Here is an 18,640-nt window from a genome sequence, read left to right on the forward strand (position 1 = left end):
GCCCTTTCTCCTTTCTACACTCCTCTCCTCACAGTGAGCAATTTCATCTAGTTTCATGATTTTACATACCACTTAGGTGCCAACTACTCCCACATCTCCTATCCAGACCATTTATTCTAGCTCCCAACTCATATCGCTTGCTCTATACGAAACAGCTCCACTCAGATGTCTCACAATTTCCTGTCCCAAGAATGCGGAGTGGTCTTGCTTTAAAATTCTTGATCACTCAAGACACATAATGTTGGAGACAGCAAGGGAACTATACTTCCTTAGTCTAGTAAATCTCCTCCTCTCAAGCCTGGACTCTAAATGAGTATAATGAGTATTTGTTTCACACCTTCTTTTCTCACCTACCTCAGCCAGCATCCTCAGTCTCAGCTTCAAAGCCTGCTGCTTCCTACTTGAGTGAGATGAATGCGATCAAAAGACAATGTCCATAGTTCCTATCACCACATCTACCCACTTACCTGCATCTGTACCAGGTACTGTCTTACCTTTTTAAAAATATAGGTGTTCAATCTATGTTCCCATCTCAGACCAACCTTTCTACCTGTCCACTGCATCTTATTTCCTCTCCCCTACTCCAGGACATTGCTCTAGCAATTCTTCATCCATTCTATAGTATCTATATCGATATTGTCTATTATAAATTCTATTGGTTATATAGATTATCTATTCTGTATTATCAATATTTATACTGATATTATTCTATATTATCAATATTTCCCCTTTACTGGACTATTTCCTAATTATGTATTATCGATATTTCCCCTCTTTCTATACTGTAAATATTTCTCATCTACTGGATTATTTTCAACAGGTAAACATAAAAAACATGCTAGTATGGGTCCCAACTAAAAATAAAAAACAAGTAACAGTCTCAATCCCGTATCTAGCTCATACTACCACCCCATGTCTCTATAAACCTTACATAAAATCTGAAAGAGCTGCCAACTTGTTATACCCAATCCCTCTCTCCTCTCTTGAACCCATTCTAGTCAAGCTTATGTCTCCTAAACTCTACCTAAACTCCTTTGTCCAAGGTCATTTGTCATCTCTACATATTGTTGAATCCAAGGACTAATTCTCAGTTCACGTTCAACAACCAATTGACAGGAATAAACATCATTCCTAGAAACACTCTTTTTCACTTGGTTTCCAAGGTAGAGCCAGCTTCTCGTGTTCTTCTGGTCTTACTAACCCTTCCACAGTCTTCTTTGCTCATCTCCCCAAACTTTAAATGTTAGAGAACCCCAGTTTTAGTACCTAGACTTTTTTACTCTAGGTATACTCATTCTATTGGTGAGCACATCCAGGCTCATGGTATCCTATGTGTGCTGATGAGTCTCACATTTATACAACCTGTCTAGATCTGTTCCTTGAATTTCACTTAGCATCTTGCATATCTAATTACCGTGTCTAAAACAGAGCTCCTTAGCTGTTCCCCCAAACCACGCTTCCCTATCAAAATAAATGACACCTCCATCCTTCCAGCTACTTATATTCAAAACCCTGGAATTCTCCTTCACTCCTCTCTTTCCCCTCCACCTCATATTTAATCCTTCAGTAAATTCTATCATCATATATCCAGAGTCTAATCAGTGCTTACCACATCCACTGTACTCTTTCCTGGATTAGTACCAAAGCCTCTGTTTTGGTTTCCTAATGCTGCTGTAACATATTATTACTGAAGTAATTTTACTTAAAACAACACAAATGTATTATCTTATAGTTCTGGACATCAGAAGTCAAAGTGTCAGCAGACCTATTCATTCTAGAGGCTCTAGAGGAGAATCCAGTCTGACTCCTAGAGGCTGCCCACATTCCTCGGCTTGTGGCCATATGGCTCCAATGCCTGCTTCTGCGATCACAGTGTCTTCTCAGACTCTGACACCTATGTCTCCCTGTTACGATACTTTGATTATACTGGGGTCCCTACCTGATAATCTACCCTTAGTTCTCTCTCTCTCTCTTTTTTTTTTAACCTTTACAAAGCCCTTTTGCTACTTAAAGTAATGCATTTATAGGTTTCGGAATTAGGAAATGAACATCTTTGTGGGGGGTGAGGGGTGTTTTCCTGCTTATTAGCACAGCCTCCTAAGAGATATCTCTGCTTCCATCCCTCCTGACAGAAGTCAGGGAGGCCTTGTTCAAACCTAAATTAAATCATGTCAATCCTCTATTCAAAATCCTTCATTGGCTTCCCATGTCACTCAGAGTAAAAAGCCAAAGGCCTTACCATGGCCCTAAAAAGCCCCAAACCACCCAAACATCTGTTAGAAATTTGACCCTCTTTTTGAAAGCCTCTGCATTTGCTGTTCTCTCTGCCTGGAGTGCCATACCTCCATGGCTTGTTCTATCATCTCCTCTGGGTCTTTGCTTCTAAATCATTTTCCCAATGGCATCTTTGCTGACATTCCCATACTATTTAACACACACATTACAATTTGTAGGATGTAGCTAAAGCAGTGCTTTAAGAGAAATTTATACCATTAAATGTTTAACTGTGACATCAGAAAAGAAAGTCTCAAATCAATGATCTAAAAACTTCTAACTTTAGAACTAGAAAAAGGACAAATTAAACACCAAATCTGGCAGAAGGAATAAAGTAACATAGTAGTAACTGATGAAATATAAATTACCAAAGACACTCAAGAATAAACAGCTAATGTGAATATCCTTTTATCGATTAAAGAAACTGAATTGTTAAAAACCTTCCCACAAAGGAAACTCCAGGCCAAATGTCTTCAGTGGTAAATTATCCCAAACATTTAAAGGACTAATATCAATTATACAGATTTTTCAAGAAAACAGAAGAGAAGTAAACACTTTCCAACTGTTAGGCTATGGAAATCAGACTGTACCAGAAAAGAAAACAACTGACCGGTATCAATATGCAAGCCTTACAGGGAGACTGCAATGTCTCTGGCAGCATGTTACCAGCAGATCTCTGTCAGAAGGAGTGGAAGGGGCAGGGGGCAAGGTACTGAAACCTTTAGTCAGAAGCATCTCCTTCGAGCTCTTCTGTTAAGCTGCTTTGAAATAAAAGATTAGAGAATATCCGAAGTGGAAAAGTGAGGTGGTTCAAAGTTAGATGGTCCTATGATTGTGAAATAATAGATGCGTGAGAGCTGAGGTCACAGGGTACCCTGGCCTGTATGCCTTAGATGCTCCAATAAGAGCTACATATTTTCTCACCACCTATAGTCCAGGCCTGTCTGGGTTTGTGTTTATTTGATGCTTGTTAAGCCTGTCAGCCACAAAAATGATCAGTGTTCCCAAAAGCACAAAGGGAAAAGAAGCAATATGGAAGATAAATCTAAGGAGGCACAAGAAGAATGGGCAATTTCGTAAGTTGTTTCTCTAGTTAGTGAGAAGGACAAAAAAAAAAAAAAAAAGAAAGAAAGAAAGAAATGCAGATAAGCTGTGGCTTCAAATACTTAATTCACCTTTGTGTAGATTTCCAAGAAAGGCCATGCATTAAACCAGGCTATATGAATTATTAAAGTGCCAGATCTGTATTAACCTAAATGTACAATGCTCATTCTCACAAATGAACTAAGAAAAATAAAATATTAAGTGAGATCATCTCCAAAATGCCCTCCCACAATTTTAAAGATTCAATTGTCAGAAACCTTCTTTTTCCTTTTTTTCGCTGCCCAGCACCAAATGAACTAAAAAAGTGAAATATTTTAAGCAGCTACCACAGACTAAGACTTGGGCACATCTACAAACAAGGCATGTCAGGGATATGTGGGGTACAGATTCATATTTATCCCCATAACAGTTGGGTTTTTCCCTTATAAAGGCATGTGAGACTAGGGCTCTCTGCTCAAATGGAAGCAGGTCCCCCTCCAGATGAACAGAGACAGTGCAGCCACAGAGTAGCAGGCAATGCAGGCAGAGACAGCTGACCTACTTCCTTTCTTGCAACAGCAAATCACAAAAAAATGTGGGTGCTTTTGTTCCCCCAAGCAACAAAACAAAGCCACTTTCAGGTTACTTCCTCCTCAACTTTAATTAATCTCAAATATTTGAAGTTAAAGTCACTTAACTGCTACAAAGTTAGTACTTCACAACAGTTCTCATTTCCAAAGTTAATTTGCTACTGAGTGAACTGACAAAATGGGGGAAAAGCTCCTCTGGAGGTTCCATCTGTCATCTCTCCCCTTCAACAATAAGGTCTAGGAGCCAACTCCAAAATGTAGGTGGGGCCACAGAAGAGTTACATAAGGAGAACATCTCCAACACAGGGGCCCGGGCTTCCTACATGCAAGAGTGTGGGTGTGAGGCACAAAAACCAGCATGGAAAAATCGAACACGTACTTCATCCTGTGGTCAGATATTGCCAGCAGCCTCACAATAAAGATGCACTCTAATAACTGTCTATAGGCTACAGCATTTTTGTTAATAAATTAATTTTTATATTTTTAAATTTACATCCAAATTAGTTAGCATATAGTGCAACAATGATTTCAGGAGTAGATTCCTTAGTGCCCCTTACCCTTTAGCCCATCCCCCATCCCACAACCCCTCCAGTAACCCTCTGTTCTCCGTATTTAAGTCTCTTACGTTTTGTCCTCCTTCCTGTTTTTATATTATTTTTGCTTCCCTTCCTTTTGTTCATCTGTTCGTATCTTAAAGTCTTCATAAGTGAGTCATATGATATCTTTCTCTAATTTTGCTTAGCATAATACCCTCTAGTTCCATCCACATACTTGCAAATGGCAAGATTTCATTCTTTTTGATTGCCAAGTAATACTCCAGTGTGTGTGTGTGTGTGTGTGTGTACACATGCCACATCTTCCTTCTCCATTGATGGACATTTGAGCTCTTTCCATACTTTGGCTGTTGTTGATAGTGCTACTATAAACTTGGGGTGCATGTGGCCCTTCAAAACAGCATCCCTGTATCCCCTGGATAAATACCCTAGTAGTGCAATTGCTGGGTTGCACAGTAGTTCTATTTTTAATTTTTTGAGGAACCTCCGTACTATTTTCCAGAGAGGCTGTGCCAGTTTGCTTTCCCACCAGCAGTGCAAAAGAGATCCTCTTTCTCCGCATCCTCTCCAACATCCATTGTTACCTGAGTTGTTAATGTTAGCCATTCTGACAGGTGCTATCTCATTGTGGTTTTGATCTGTATTTCCCTGATGAGTGAGGTTGAGCATTTTTTCATGTGTCAGTTGGCCATCTGGATGTCTTCTTTGGAGAAGTGTCTATTCATGTCTTCTGCCCATTTCTTCACTGGATTATTTGTTTTTTGGGTGTTGAGTTTGAGAAGTTCTTTATAGATTTTGGATACTAACCCTTTATCTGATATGTCATTTGCAAATCTCTTCTTCCATTCTGTTGGTTGCCTTTTAGTTTTGGTGATTGTTTCCTTCGCTGTGCAGAAGCTTTTCATTTTGATGAGGTCCCTATAGTTCATTGGTACTTTTGTTTCCCTTGCCTCCAGAGACGTGTTGAGTAAGAAGTTGCTGTGGCCAAGGTCAAAGAGGTTTTTGCCTGCTTTCTCCCTGAGAATTTTGATGTCTTACATCATTACAAATGTCTTACATTTAGGTCTTTCATCCATTTTGAGTTTATTTTTGTGTATGGTGTAAGAAAGTAGTCCAGGTTCATTTTTCTGCATGTCACTGTCCAGTTTTCCCAGCACCACTTGCTGAAGAGACAGTCTTTATTCCATTGGATATTCTTTCCTGCTTTGTCGAAGTTTAGTTGGCCATACATTTGTGGATCCATTTCTGGGTTCTCTATTCTATTCCATGGATCTGAGTGTCTGTTTTTGTGCCATATAGGCTGCAGCATATTAAACCCCTTCCTAAACTCCTGGGGAACTAACCAGCCTAGTCTGTTTATCACACAAGCCAGTGTCTGTGGAAGGGAACACCTCTAGTTCAGGGCCCTGGTGGTAGAGGTCACTGCCCACATCAGAATGAAGAGTAAGGAGAGAGAGAGCTCCAGGGAAAGCCCTCTTCCTCACAGGGATGGCCACCAGCCAGTTTGAAGAAGAAGCGCTTTGAGAATGCAGTGCACGGGCCAGGGTAAGCCAGATGCAGTCTCAGAGGAGTTTGGTTTACCCTCTTCAAAGACTTTCTAAACTTTTGATTAGTTACCTATCGTTTAAAATTGAGACTTGACAGAAAAACCTGAATTGCTGACTTCTCTTTAAAAATAATGAAAGGACCTGGCAATACTGGCCTGGAGTGGAATCGCAGCTTCCTCATGTAGAAACGGCACATACTACTCAAGTTTGTCACTATCATGGCTGCAAATGTCTGCTGTATTTGCCATCACTGAGTCTGCCCAGCCCTGCTTTGAGCAGGGGCAAAAATGAACCTAGGCAAGAGTCTGGAAGACAAGAAGCACACTTGGGAAAACACCTTTTTATCCAGGACACACACCTAATACTAAGGGTGGTCTAGGCACGGTCTAAACCCACTCCTCCTGAAGGTCTGTTCTACTAGAAGAAATCAAATACCCAAGAGAGAAACAATGCTGAGGGCAAACTCAAACCGGCACAACATGGCCCAGCCACACATGATTTGTGCACACCACCATTTCATTAGGATCTACTAGACTCTCCATGTGATTTTTTCTCCTAGGCTTAAGATCATTTATATAAATACTCTTGGTAGGTGTGATCAGCGTATGTTACCATCTGTTTCAGCTGATATGTGAAAGCATTGTGGCTTTTCAAGCATTTCAAAATCAAACGGAGAACCAAAGACATTAAAAACAAAGTGCTGATAGGGTAAAAATGATAAACTTGGGGAAAGAATGCCCCATCTTTAGAAATTTACTCTGAATTTACTTCTTACAACTTAGTCATCCATGAACTTTCTACAAGTCATTCAATCCATTGTGCTTATTATCTTTACCGCTACTAATTTCTACTGGATTTCATGACTGTATGAAAGCTGAAAAGATGTTCATCATATAATGTGGATTCACAATGGCCTATCATAGTAGTGTTTACACAAACCAACTCTCACTGGCAAGCGAGATACACATGAATGACGATTAGAACAAATGCCTTAACTAACCTGTGCACCAGTTAAGATCCCAGATTAATAATCAGGCTTTACTTCTTTTGGTTGCCTATCTTGAGGGTCAGGAATTATTTATATGAAAGGGCCAAAGTATTGGTCTCAATATATTTTAAAGCTGGTTGCACACACAACATAGAAATTTCATTCCTATGACCTCTCTTCTGTTACTCCCGTTCCTCTGCTTTATTTCCCTTTATCTGTGGCCACTGCCATCTGACAGGACATTTAGAGAAAGTAAATGTAAACCCTCAGAGTAGGCCCATGAGCAGTCTCTGCTTGGGAAATCAGAAGGGCAGCCTCTTCCACTGAAAACAGCACTTATACCGCTTAAAAACACCTGTGACTGTCAAGGAGCAGGGGACCCCACAGACAGGGTCAGTTCCCCTCATAGGAGGCAGGCCAACACGTTGGTCATTTAACAAAGCAACTGTTCTTCTATGTACTTCAGAGTCTTTCGAGAGTCCCAGACTGCCATAATCACTAGTCTTCCAATATGCCATCATAAATGGAGAAAAGTTCTCAAGCTTTTAATTCAGTAGCTAGCTGGATTACGTTGCTAACATATGTACCAAAATGCTACTTCAGGACATTACAGAGTAATGGTTCTAGCTCTTGGATCTTGTTCCCTCCATCACAAAGATCCAAATCCCAGGCATTAAGGAGCATAGGTGGGTAACTGTTACTCCTTCAGGTTTGTCAGATAACTACCCTAAATCCAGGACTGTCAAATGTTGCAGATGGCCCTCTCTCAAGGAGGTTACAGACTGAGTAGTGAGGTCACTACACACCCTCCACTTGCCAGCAATGAAAGACACTATCCATTTTTAATGAAAGGCAAAGGATAGTAATATGTGATGCCCCAAGGAAATGTCACTTGAAGCTGAACATAAATTTCTACAAGCTTTGTGAACTCTGGATCAGTGTTTTGTCCTCAAGACTTCTATGTAAAATTCTAAAAACAAAATTAAAAAAATAAACCTGATCTCCAATGTAACCAAACTCCAATTCAGTGGTACCATAAACATTTTTGGTCATACCTTACCTGAGGACAGAGAGCTTCTAGCTGACTTGCTGACATTCGAACAAGCTTTACACCTTCTTCATTGTTTGAGATGGAACAGGCCAAGTTGGCAACCTAGAAGAAGGAACACCATAAAAAGTTCTTAGAAGATTTTTCTTTTGATCCCTAAGGAAAACAAATGTATACCCACTCCCACCTCTGATCTTTTATAGAACACATGCCAAGAGCACAAATGGTATTTTATTTCTCAAATTAATTACCTACCTAGGAGGACAATTTTTTTTTTTTTTTTTTTTAAATCTCTGTGCTAAGGAGACTATGTCGACTTGTAACACAGGTCACACTGTTGGCAGAATGAGATTCCAGGGCATGTAACTCATAGGCTTTACCATGCTCTCTTACCTGCCTGAACAGTAGAAAGGCAGTTCTCATGGTGTGGACAACAACATGAGAAAAGCTAAGGAATCAAGGGCATTCAGAAAGAAAAGCTGGTGTCCTCAATTACAAATATACCATGTAGCTGGTTCTTGAAGAAAAGAAATAGAAATTCTAAGATGCTATTCTCATTTTACAGGTGAATGGCTGCTTACTAAGCCAAGAGGTTTATTTAAACACAAAGATATTTTTCAAATTAAAAAAAAAATAGTATTAAGATAACATCAACATATACCCAAGGCCATCTTCATCAGAAATGGAAAAATAAACAGGGATGATGTCCCACAGTTAGAAGAAAACTATCCTTCAACTAGGTTCTCAAAAGCACTGAAAGCTGAACTCCTTTCTGAATGGTACTGCTTTATTTGAACTGAACTCTTTACCTTTCTGTCCAAAGTATCTTAACGACACTGCTCCAGTAGCCAGAAACAATCTTTCCAAGTTGTGTCAGACTTCCTCAGCTGAAGCCCTGGCCGTGGTGAGAACCTTGCTCTGTAGCAACTGTGAGCACTGTGATCACTTACCCATGTTTCTACATAAACAGGCTTGCCAACCCCAATGGTAATACCAAGGACCAAATGAATACATTGTGCTAAGACACATCTTCCCCCGCCCCCCCCCCCCCCCGGTTGCAAATTGAGTTATGAATGACAGATGCGTAGGCAGTTTAATATCAAAGGCACTTTCTGGGAATTTAAATGCCAGAGTAAACAAGGGCAATGGTGATAACCTTTGATTTTCACTCCTCCACCCAACTTAAGCACATACAGGCAAAAGAAAAATTACGTACTATTATGACTGTTGTTTGCAGTATTATGGTTAGGGATTATCAGCTTTCTGGAAGACTGCTAACTATCAGAATCCTGCAATGCCTAATCATAAGGAGAAACAACAGAACTAACATGCAATTTAAATATAAAATGTAAAGAAATAAAAAATTAAGTCAGATCTTTAATGTTTAGGGGTCTTCAAAATCATATACAGAAGTAACATATTTCCCCTAAAGATTACAATTCCACTTTCTAGTATCAACTGGACCTGAGCAAACAGGCACTAGTCTTCACGATAATACAGTTGATTATGCAGATTTTTTTTGTTTAAAAATTACTGCAAAACATAACCAAAACTCTATTTTGTAAAATATAAAATGTTTAAAAAACATTATCCCTCAATGATGCTACAGTGCAGGAGAAAGCTTAACTTAGATATGTTCATGAATCTGCAACTCCCACTGTTTCAATTCCTTAAGAAGGCATTTTGAAAAACAAATATAAAATTTGGGGCTCATCACTACATTAGTAATTTGAGACTAACAAAGATTCCTGGTGAGGTGAGCATACTAATACCCAGCACTCCCGCCCCACTCCCACTATTTGGGAGGCCAGCCAAGTGTAAAATTCAGGAAGGTCTGTCACTCTGTTTCTATCCTTACTCTCTAGTCACTACTAGCATCATTTTATTTCAATTTACACTCACCCAATTTTATGAATCTGTAAGATCCAGAAAAGTAAGAAGCAAAGATTATGTAAACTATTATATATTATAGATCAGATACATGAGAGTGTGGGTGGCTAAGGCTGAAATGGCTGACCTCTGTAAACCATCTTTTCTGTTTCCTGATACAATTCCTAACAAAATAAAGGCTATGCAAGACTTGTTCTTTATTTTAAAACGTTACTTAAATGGTTTCTGATGTATTGCTGAAGCAGTAATGTTCCACAAGAGTACACTGCCTGTTTCAGGAGGCCGCCCTGCCTGGCCTGGGAGGAGGGAGAGAGCGCCTGTCACTGACAGTCTTCTTCAGATGAATGAGCTTCTATTCACCCTCCAGGGACAGGGCTACTCACTTCCAACAATGACAAATGTGCAAATGCAACATCTCAACCGTAGCTCTCTGAGATGCTAACCTCATATACTAGTGCCACGTTTGACAACAGTGAAAGGGGAGGCTGAGAGGAGGGGTTTCCTAAATGTCTCCTTCTGGGGCTCTAGAAATTTGGGAGAGCAGTTCATACTGAGACTGAAGAAGAGACTCAAGTTTAAATTAAAAATACATAGACCAAACTTCCAGAGAACCTGGCAGAACACTGTGCAGTTACCTCTAGATTTTCTCTGGGAATAAATAATTGTATCTCTGCTATCATGGTAACTTGTGTATTAACAGTTTAAATGTCTTTGATTCTTGCTAATTCAAGAGGTGGCCTAAGACTGACACTATGACCTATGAAATCATAAGCTTTGAAATCATTAAGGCCTCTTGCACTATCTATGCCTACACTGTGGAAGTTTGGACCTTAGAGAAGAGGAGAACATTTCAGAAAACCAGCAACTCCCTGATTTAAAAAAAAAAAAAAAAAAAAAAAAAAAGCCCTGGATTTTTGCTGGTTTTAGGAGTAGCACAGTAACAATTTATGCTGTGGAGGAAAAAAGAAATGTCACAGCCAGGCTGTGTCATATCAACAAATATGACATCTGCACACTACAAAAAAGACAACTTTTCAGACATTTAGGAAAACTCTACCTTTATACTAGATTTTCTCTTCTTAAATAAAATTTATGAAGTTCCATAATGGGAAAAAAACCCCATTATGACAATTTCTCCTCTATTATACATGTGTTGATGACTTTTAAATGAAGGTTAAATTTGTGTAAGGTCAGCACAAGTTTCTTCCCACGGCCCTCAGTAACTGCTTCTCCTTCATATTTGGCTGAGGGGCTCCACTGCCCCTTACTCTGGAACCTCTGCAGGAAGTGAGATTTCTTTTTGTTCTTGGTGGTAAATTAATAACCTAACAGCCTATGCCCATTGTGGGGAGTAAAACAAGTGAAAAGAACTTTGGAAAAGGGAGCTCAAGTCCACAACCATAACCATAAAGCTCAAGAGGTTGAAGCTCAAAACCTGCATTACTTGCCATTGTGGCTCTGGGTCATGCTACCACTTAAGTTTTCCTCTTTAAAATGGTTGAGTCTGAGCTCTCAACAAGTCCAAAATTACAGTAACTCAACTTTGTAAACTTGACATGCATCAAGTGAGAAGTCCCAACTACACATCATATAAATTTCACAACCACTCAAGAAACTTCTACCAGTTATTCCCAAATCCACAAGAGAAATGATGATGGAACAGAGGATAAGCCTCCAACTTTCCAATTTGAGGAAAGGGTGTTGGCTACCTTATTAGGAGTAACAAAATATCTTACCAAAAAATGAAATGTGGTAATGGATGCATACTTCTACAAATTTAGTAAAAATCAGAGTTGTATACTTAAAAGGGGTAGATGTGAATTTTATACTCTGCAATTTATACCTTCCAACTCTTTTTTGTTTCTTGATGCAGGGCTAACCAGGTAATTGAGGGAAATTATCAGAGGCTAGACATAAGAAAGCAGAAATTCAAAGAGTTTTATAAAAGAAACCACTGAAAACAGTGCTTGCACAGGGGTGGGAATAGAGAAATGGGTATGTTCCATTCTGTGATTAGAATCTGGGTTTTTAATGGACCAATACACCTTGGCCCTCACAAGGGGAGGTGTCCCTAAGCAACTGGCAGAAGCAAATATAAATGGAAATTTTCTCTGATAGAAGGTCATCCAAACCCAGGCCTCAAAGAATTCTCATATACAAAATTCCAGGAAGGTAAATTTACAATAAAAAATGCAGGAAGTATACAAGGAAATAAGCTATCTTGGGCAGGAGTAAGCAAAACAATTGTGTAATCAGATTCATAATGACTACAGATACTCAAATGATCAAAACTAGAGTATTAAAAAATATATTATGTTAACAGAAATGAAAGAAAAGCAAGCATACAAAGTTAAAATACAGTAAAAAATGACTAGCCATATTTAAGAAGGATCAAAGTAGAACTTCCAGAGAAAATCTGTAACTTCTATACCTCCTAGAAATTTAGTATATATCACGTACTGTTAAAAAGAGACGTACTAACCTGTAAAATCAAACTTAAGAACTTATTCAGGAAAACTAAGAAATTTTCACAATATGGAGACAATGCACAAAATTAAGAGACATGCAATTACACTGAAAGTATCTATTATTCAACCATGAGGGATTCAGAAGCAAAGACAGAGAAAGAGGGAGTGGCAATAGTGAAAGAGAGAATGACTGAAAAATTTTCAGAGTGGATGAAATATAAATTTCATATTTGGGAACACAAAGTCTAAATAGGGGAATAAAAAGAAATCCATAACCAGACATACTGCAGTGAATCTTTACAACAACAAATACTCTAGTTTTAAAACAAGGTCTTAAAAACAGAAAGTAAATACAAATTATCCACAAAGTAAGCTCAGTAAGACTGACTGATGACTTAACAGCAATGACGGATGCCAGAGATAGGGAAATAGTATCTTCAAATCACTGGAGTTGGGGACCTGGCAGGGGGATAATCCTAGGACTATATATTCAACAAAACTGTTTCTCTAAGATTTGGGGCACAATAAAGACTAAAAACAACCCAAGATCATTTACTCCAGACAGATCTTCCCTCCCCCTACTAAGTTTGTAACAAAGATGCTTTAGGAAGAAGAGATAATTCCAGACAGAAGGCTTAACAACATGAAAGAAGAAATGAGAAGCAGTGAAAATAATGTATCAAGTACAATTTAAGCAAAGTGGAAAAAATGAATTCAGCAATACCAATAGTACCTAACTCATGGGACTAAAACTTACAAGAACCAAAGTACTGGACAACAGTAACATTTAAGTTGGAGAATGACTGAAGTCAAAGCATTTTAAGATTCTGACATAGTTTCAGAAGGAGGAAAAGATACTGATTAACCCTCAACCACTCAGTTAAACATGCATGCTAAAATATCCAGAACCACTACTAATAAAACAGAGTTTACCACTTCCAAACAAGGGGGGTGGAGGGAGAGGTGGGGGGGAGTGGGGGGTGGAGAAGAGGAGGCGAGAGGACTCAATCCCATGCAAAGGAGTCAAGACAGTTAAAAACAGAGGAGGGATGGAAGCAGAGGGTTAAGGAGAAAGAGAACAAAATGCAGCAGTTAAAATGAATCCACATGTCACAACCATAATGAATGTATATGAACAAAATTCTCTAACAGGAAAAAAAACTTTACTAAAGTGAGTAAAAATAAGTAAACATTACTCTTTATAAAATACATTTAAAACATAAACAAAAGTTGTACACTGTCTTTAAAAAGAAAGGATAAAGCTATACTGGATGATCGGAAGGAAGCACTTGACTCACAGCCCTCTGTCCTCCCCAATTATGTCACTGGGAGGCTGAAGGCCACATGCCAGGTAGGCTCCTCACCAGATCACAGCTGTTCGCACCTGAAGAATGATATGACCTTGTCTTTTAAGAGACAAACCACAAAAATTAAAAACAAATTTTTTAAAAGGAAAATAATGTGGTATCTGTCAGTATACTGTATTAAAATGTTGAGCAACCCTATATATTTAATCATTCACTGACCCTTAAGTATAAATACATAAAAACCCCATGTAAGGATTCTTTTCACATCTTTAGCATAGGCTTATTTCCCATGAAAGAAAAGGGGGGGGGGGGCATTCTCCCTCCATTCTAAGGACAAGAACTACACAACTGTGTTTCATCCTTTCCTTCTTGCTACCAGGAAGTTCAGTGCCAAATCCAAACTCAGGCATGGCAATTATAGTTCAAGATTGTCTATTATTCTTTTCCTAGTTCCTGATTTTCTACATCTACCTTATGTTATCATGTCTCTCTTTATTTGAAATAAACTATATCAAATCTAATTTTAGGAAGAGGCGGGATACAAATATAAGCATCTCTAGTAACAGATTTGGAAACTGTGACTTTATTAAAACATCATAAATTATTTTAAATGGCTTTGATATTTGGTATTTTTTAAAGGCTTTTTAAAAGGCTTTCATTGTAAATCATCACCCAAGGAATCATTTCTATTTACTTGGTATCGCATAGACCATTTCAAAAGTTCTCTATTTCTATCTAACTGCCTGAATAATGTCAGTACACCTAGAAAGTGTGCCTATCTAAACATCAGTTCATCAGCTCTACTGATGAGGTAACAGGAGGGCTCTTCTGGAGCAGGGTAAAGACTGGGCAGGGTTTCTCTGATTACTCTTACCAATGCTCCAAGAGAAAAGAATCTTGATGTTCCCTGAGAACAAGGTTCATCTACTGCCTTCACTAGACCATCCCAAAATCTGAGTAGGTAGTTAAGTTCGACCAAAAACACTTGTTTGGGTATGAGATGTTAAAATAGTACACACAAGACACTTTTGTTTGGCGGAGACTCAAGCATGTGAACTTACAGACCTTTAAAAAATGTGGAAAGACCAAGCTCAATAGGTTTAATAAATTCTTTTGGAATCCAAGGTCAGCATCCCCCCCAATGATACTGACTGCTTTAAACATACTACAGTCATAGAAAATGGAAGGTTCATTTAATTTGCTATTTGCAGGAATTTCAGCCTATAGTATTATACAGAGGCACTGAGAAAAATACTGAAGCTGTCACAGGTGGATCACATAAGGTCAGTGTTCAATTCAAATGCTCCTTACAGAGCCTTCTTCAAGGCCACTTTCCTGTACATTATGGGCAAACCACAGAATATAAGTTATAATGCAGATCGTTCAATTTGCAGTAAAAATACACACTTTAAGCCAATAATGTCATACCGTATGAAGTCCTGGATAATGGGAAATACTTTGGAGTGAGGGGTGGGCATGTGGCAACTCAACAATGATAATCCAACTCCAAAGCATACCAGTTAGGGGTACCTGGGTGGCTCGGGTGTCGAGCATCCAATGTTTGGTTTCCGCTCAGGTCATGATCTCATGGTTTGTGAGTTGGAACCCCGCATCAGCTGGGAGCCTGCTCGGGATATTCTCTCTCCCTATCTCTCTGCCCCTACTCCGCTTGCGTTCTCTCTCAAAATAAATAAATAAAAACTTTAAAAAATAAAGGCATACCAGTTACATTTACCTTCTGATTCTTAATACACAAAGCAATGAATGAGATACTATCTTATTGTAGCAAGTTCATAATGATAAAAGGCCTATTTTAATGCAATGTCTGGGTCTGAGAGGAAAGGAATACTAAATGATATATGTTTTTAGAGGCAAGATTTCATGAATGGCATTTTTCCTATTTCACTCTCAATTCGTGAAAAAGGACTCAGAAGAAAGCAAAATTAAAAGGAAAAACTGACTGCTCTTTAGCTATTAAGCTGCTCACAGCCAAAGGAGGTAGGCTAAGAATGAAGCAATTAAAAAGGACACATGGGTATTGCTTCTTTCTGACAAAATAAATATTTTACCTCAATATGCTTAAAAATGAAGAGCAACATAAAGAAATCATTAACTTGATATGGGAGAAAGAGTCAAGTATAAAAGGTATTACAGTTACCCTGAAGCACAGCCATGATCTTTCATAAAAAGATGAAAGAAAAGCCCTCAGTGCTATACTCCAGAACAAAAGAAAATGGTGAAAAGAAGCGTCATGCCGCTCACCAGTAATGACCCTCAGCTCTTGCTCCCTTACTCACGGGCCTTGGGGACACACAACCTATATGCACCCTTCACACAAGAATATGGGCTTCAGTATGATGTGGGAATGGATTGCACTGACAAATGTGGTATGAGACACGCAGAGGTCCCAGCCAGAACCCAAGAAAATAAGAACAACTTCATGGCAAATACTGTTAATTGCCTTTTCAAATAAAATCACAAAAGTCATTTACTAAGGATTGAATCGGCAGCCAGCCTCACACAGCCTTCCTGACACTAACTGTGCACACAGAGGGACTGGAGGAATTTGCTTCTGTTCTAAAAACTTAAGAGTCAGTATGTGGTTTTTAGTCTTGAAATTCATCTTGTATTTTCATCATGTGATATACAAGGAAGGTACCATAAAAGGTTTCCATTTCTAAGTGGGTGTTATTCCCTAATACCACTCAGAAACTATGAATATATTTGAAGCAACTTTACATGACACCCCAAATTAAAGCATAACCCTTTTATACTATTTTACTTGGTCTGGGAAGAAAGTATTTCTATTAACGCAATAAATAAGACTTCCAAAAACCAAGTTAGCAAGTGCCAACACATCTGCTCCAATTTTATTTTGGTCATGTATTAAAATGCTACTTAAATAACAGTTTTAGTTCTGCTTCCATTTAAAACATTGATAAAACGGTTAACTTTTTTCACATATCATCTCAGCACCATTTATACCACACTGTACAAAATACACATACTATATAAATGTATTTTAATTGCTTCCCTCTCTCTAGTAGAACATCACCTTCATGGGGGTAGAGATTTTTGTTTCATTCGCTACCATCTCCCTAGTGCCTAGAACAGTGACTGGGACATATCAGGAACACTGTAAATATTTGTTGTGAGACTCCATCATAATTTTTTTTCTCCCACAACTCTAGAAAATCTGCTATTGGTTGTTGAAAGCTTGGTGCTAGCAAATGAAAATACTGCTCAAATCAACGTCACCGAATTTTTAAAAAGTTTCCAAATTTCCCCATTCATCTTCACATCCCAAAAGACTGTACATTTCATTCCCTCATATACACATGATACAGAATGAGAAGAATATCAAGTTTAATAACAATGGTGTTCAGTCATAACACAGAATTCTGAATTTCTCAAAGTGTGGTTCTGAGACCAGTAAGTGTGAATCCTCAGGGATGGTAGTCCAGGGATCTGAAGGTTGAGCACCTCAGTGACTTAAATGTTTATTACCTGAGAACTAGTACACTCACTCATCTGGTAGTTACTGAGCACATACTTGTTCCAGGCACTGTTCTAGGCCCATGTTCCCAAAGAATTTACATTCTGTTAGAGTATGGGGTGGGAAACAGAAAACATAAGAAAACAAAACAATCCCAGTAATTTTAGATAGTGAAAAATGTTATGGTGGCTATAAAACAGATGACAGGGTTAAAAAAAATGGTGGAAGGTAGAATGGAGGGGATGAGGGATCCAGGAGAGCCTCTCTGCAGGGGTACATCTGAGCAAAAGCCTGTGGGATGAGGGGTGAGAAGTGGACAGAACATTCCAGGCAGAGGGCCCAAGCAGTGCAGAGGACATAAGGTGGTGACATGTTTGGCTTCACTTCAATGCTAAAGAACACATTTTCTAACACGCAATAAATCAGACTACCCAGTTGAGGGATCAGACATGAGAGGAGTGCATCTAACCCCACAGAGCAGCTATCTGATACATGGGACCACTCAAATACTCACGGGAAAACTGGGGCGAAAAAAGAAAAAGAAAAAAAGAAATCTGTGGGAAGGTGAAAGGCAGCTGGAATCCACAAAGAACCTGCTAGAATATAAACTATGCTTCCTACGGTTATCCAGATATTAATAGAGTAATGATGGAAGTTACCAAAAGGGATATTGGAAATAATATAGATATGTTTTACCTAGGTAATTTAGAGTAAGATAAAAATAAAGGGATTCTAAATGGGCTAAACGGCCAACTATATACTAAGAAATGTTCAGTCGAGAATGATTTCTAGTGGCAGGCTGAAAGGTTCTAGGTATTTAAAATTTTTTCAGTAGCCACATTAAAAAGGGTGAAATTAGCAAAAATAATTTGGTGTTTCTAATCCCAAGATATTACATATCAACATGTAATCAATATAAAAAGCTAATGAGTTTTGTATATTCTTTTTTTATCCATACCATATCTTCGAAATCAGGTGTGTATTTACACTTATGGTTCCTCTCAATTCACTGTGTACACCAGTAAAAAGATGAACAGAAGTAGCTGCAGAGAAGGAGAGTGTGGCTCCCTGTTGCTAACAACCAGAGAACCCACCAATGCAATGTGAGGCCTGGGAGTTTCCCCCTACAGAAGCAGTCCAAGAAAAGAGAAGTAACGATTCATGGATGTTACACAGAAGCGGTTTTACGTACCAGAATGAGAATCTATGATTCTATGAGGAAAAAACACTCACTGGGGTGTGAAGAGATGGACCCAATTTCCTGAGAGAGAGCAGAAAACCTAGCTCCCAAGGGGGAGAACCTCCAAGGAAAAGAACAATGGAAGAAGAACCAGGTAAGAGAAATGGTAAGTCACCGGGTAAATGGCCAAACATAAAGCTACAGGAAACAAATAC

General features: G+C 38.7%; 1 protein-coding gene across 2 annotated transcripts in view; it reads right to left on the reverse strand.

Moving 5' to 3' along the window:
• The window catches only part of CTNNA1 (catenin alpha 1), a 177,086-nt gene that overhangs the window by 23,105 nt on the left and 135,341 nt on the right, over positions 1 to 18,640 (reverse strand). For both annotated transcript variants that reach the window (XM_078450571.2, XM_078450572.2), the window contains exon 10: positions 8,097 to 8,189. In XM_078450571.2, the coding sequence (XP_078306697.1) occupies positions 8,097 to 8,189 (93 nt within the window). The remainder of the gene's footprint in view (positions 1 to 8,096; positions 8,190 to 18,640) is intronic.

This window comes from Panthera onca, chromosome A1, assembly GCF_046562875.1.
Source record: "Panthera onca isolate mPanOnc1 chromosome A1, mPanOnc1 haplotype 2, whole genome shotgun sequence".
Lineage (NCBI taxonomy): Eukaryota > Metazoa > Chordata > Mammalia > Carnivora > Felidae > Panthera > Panthera onca.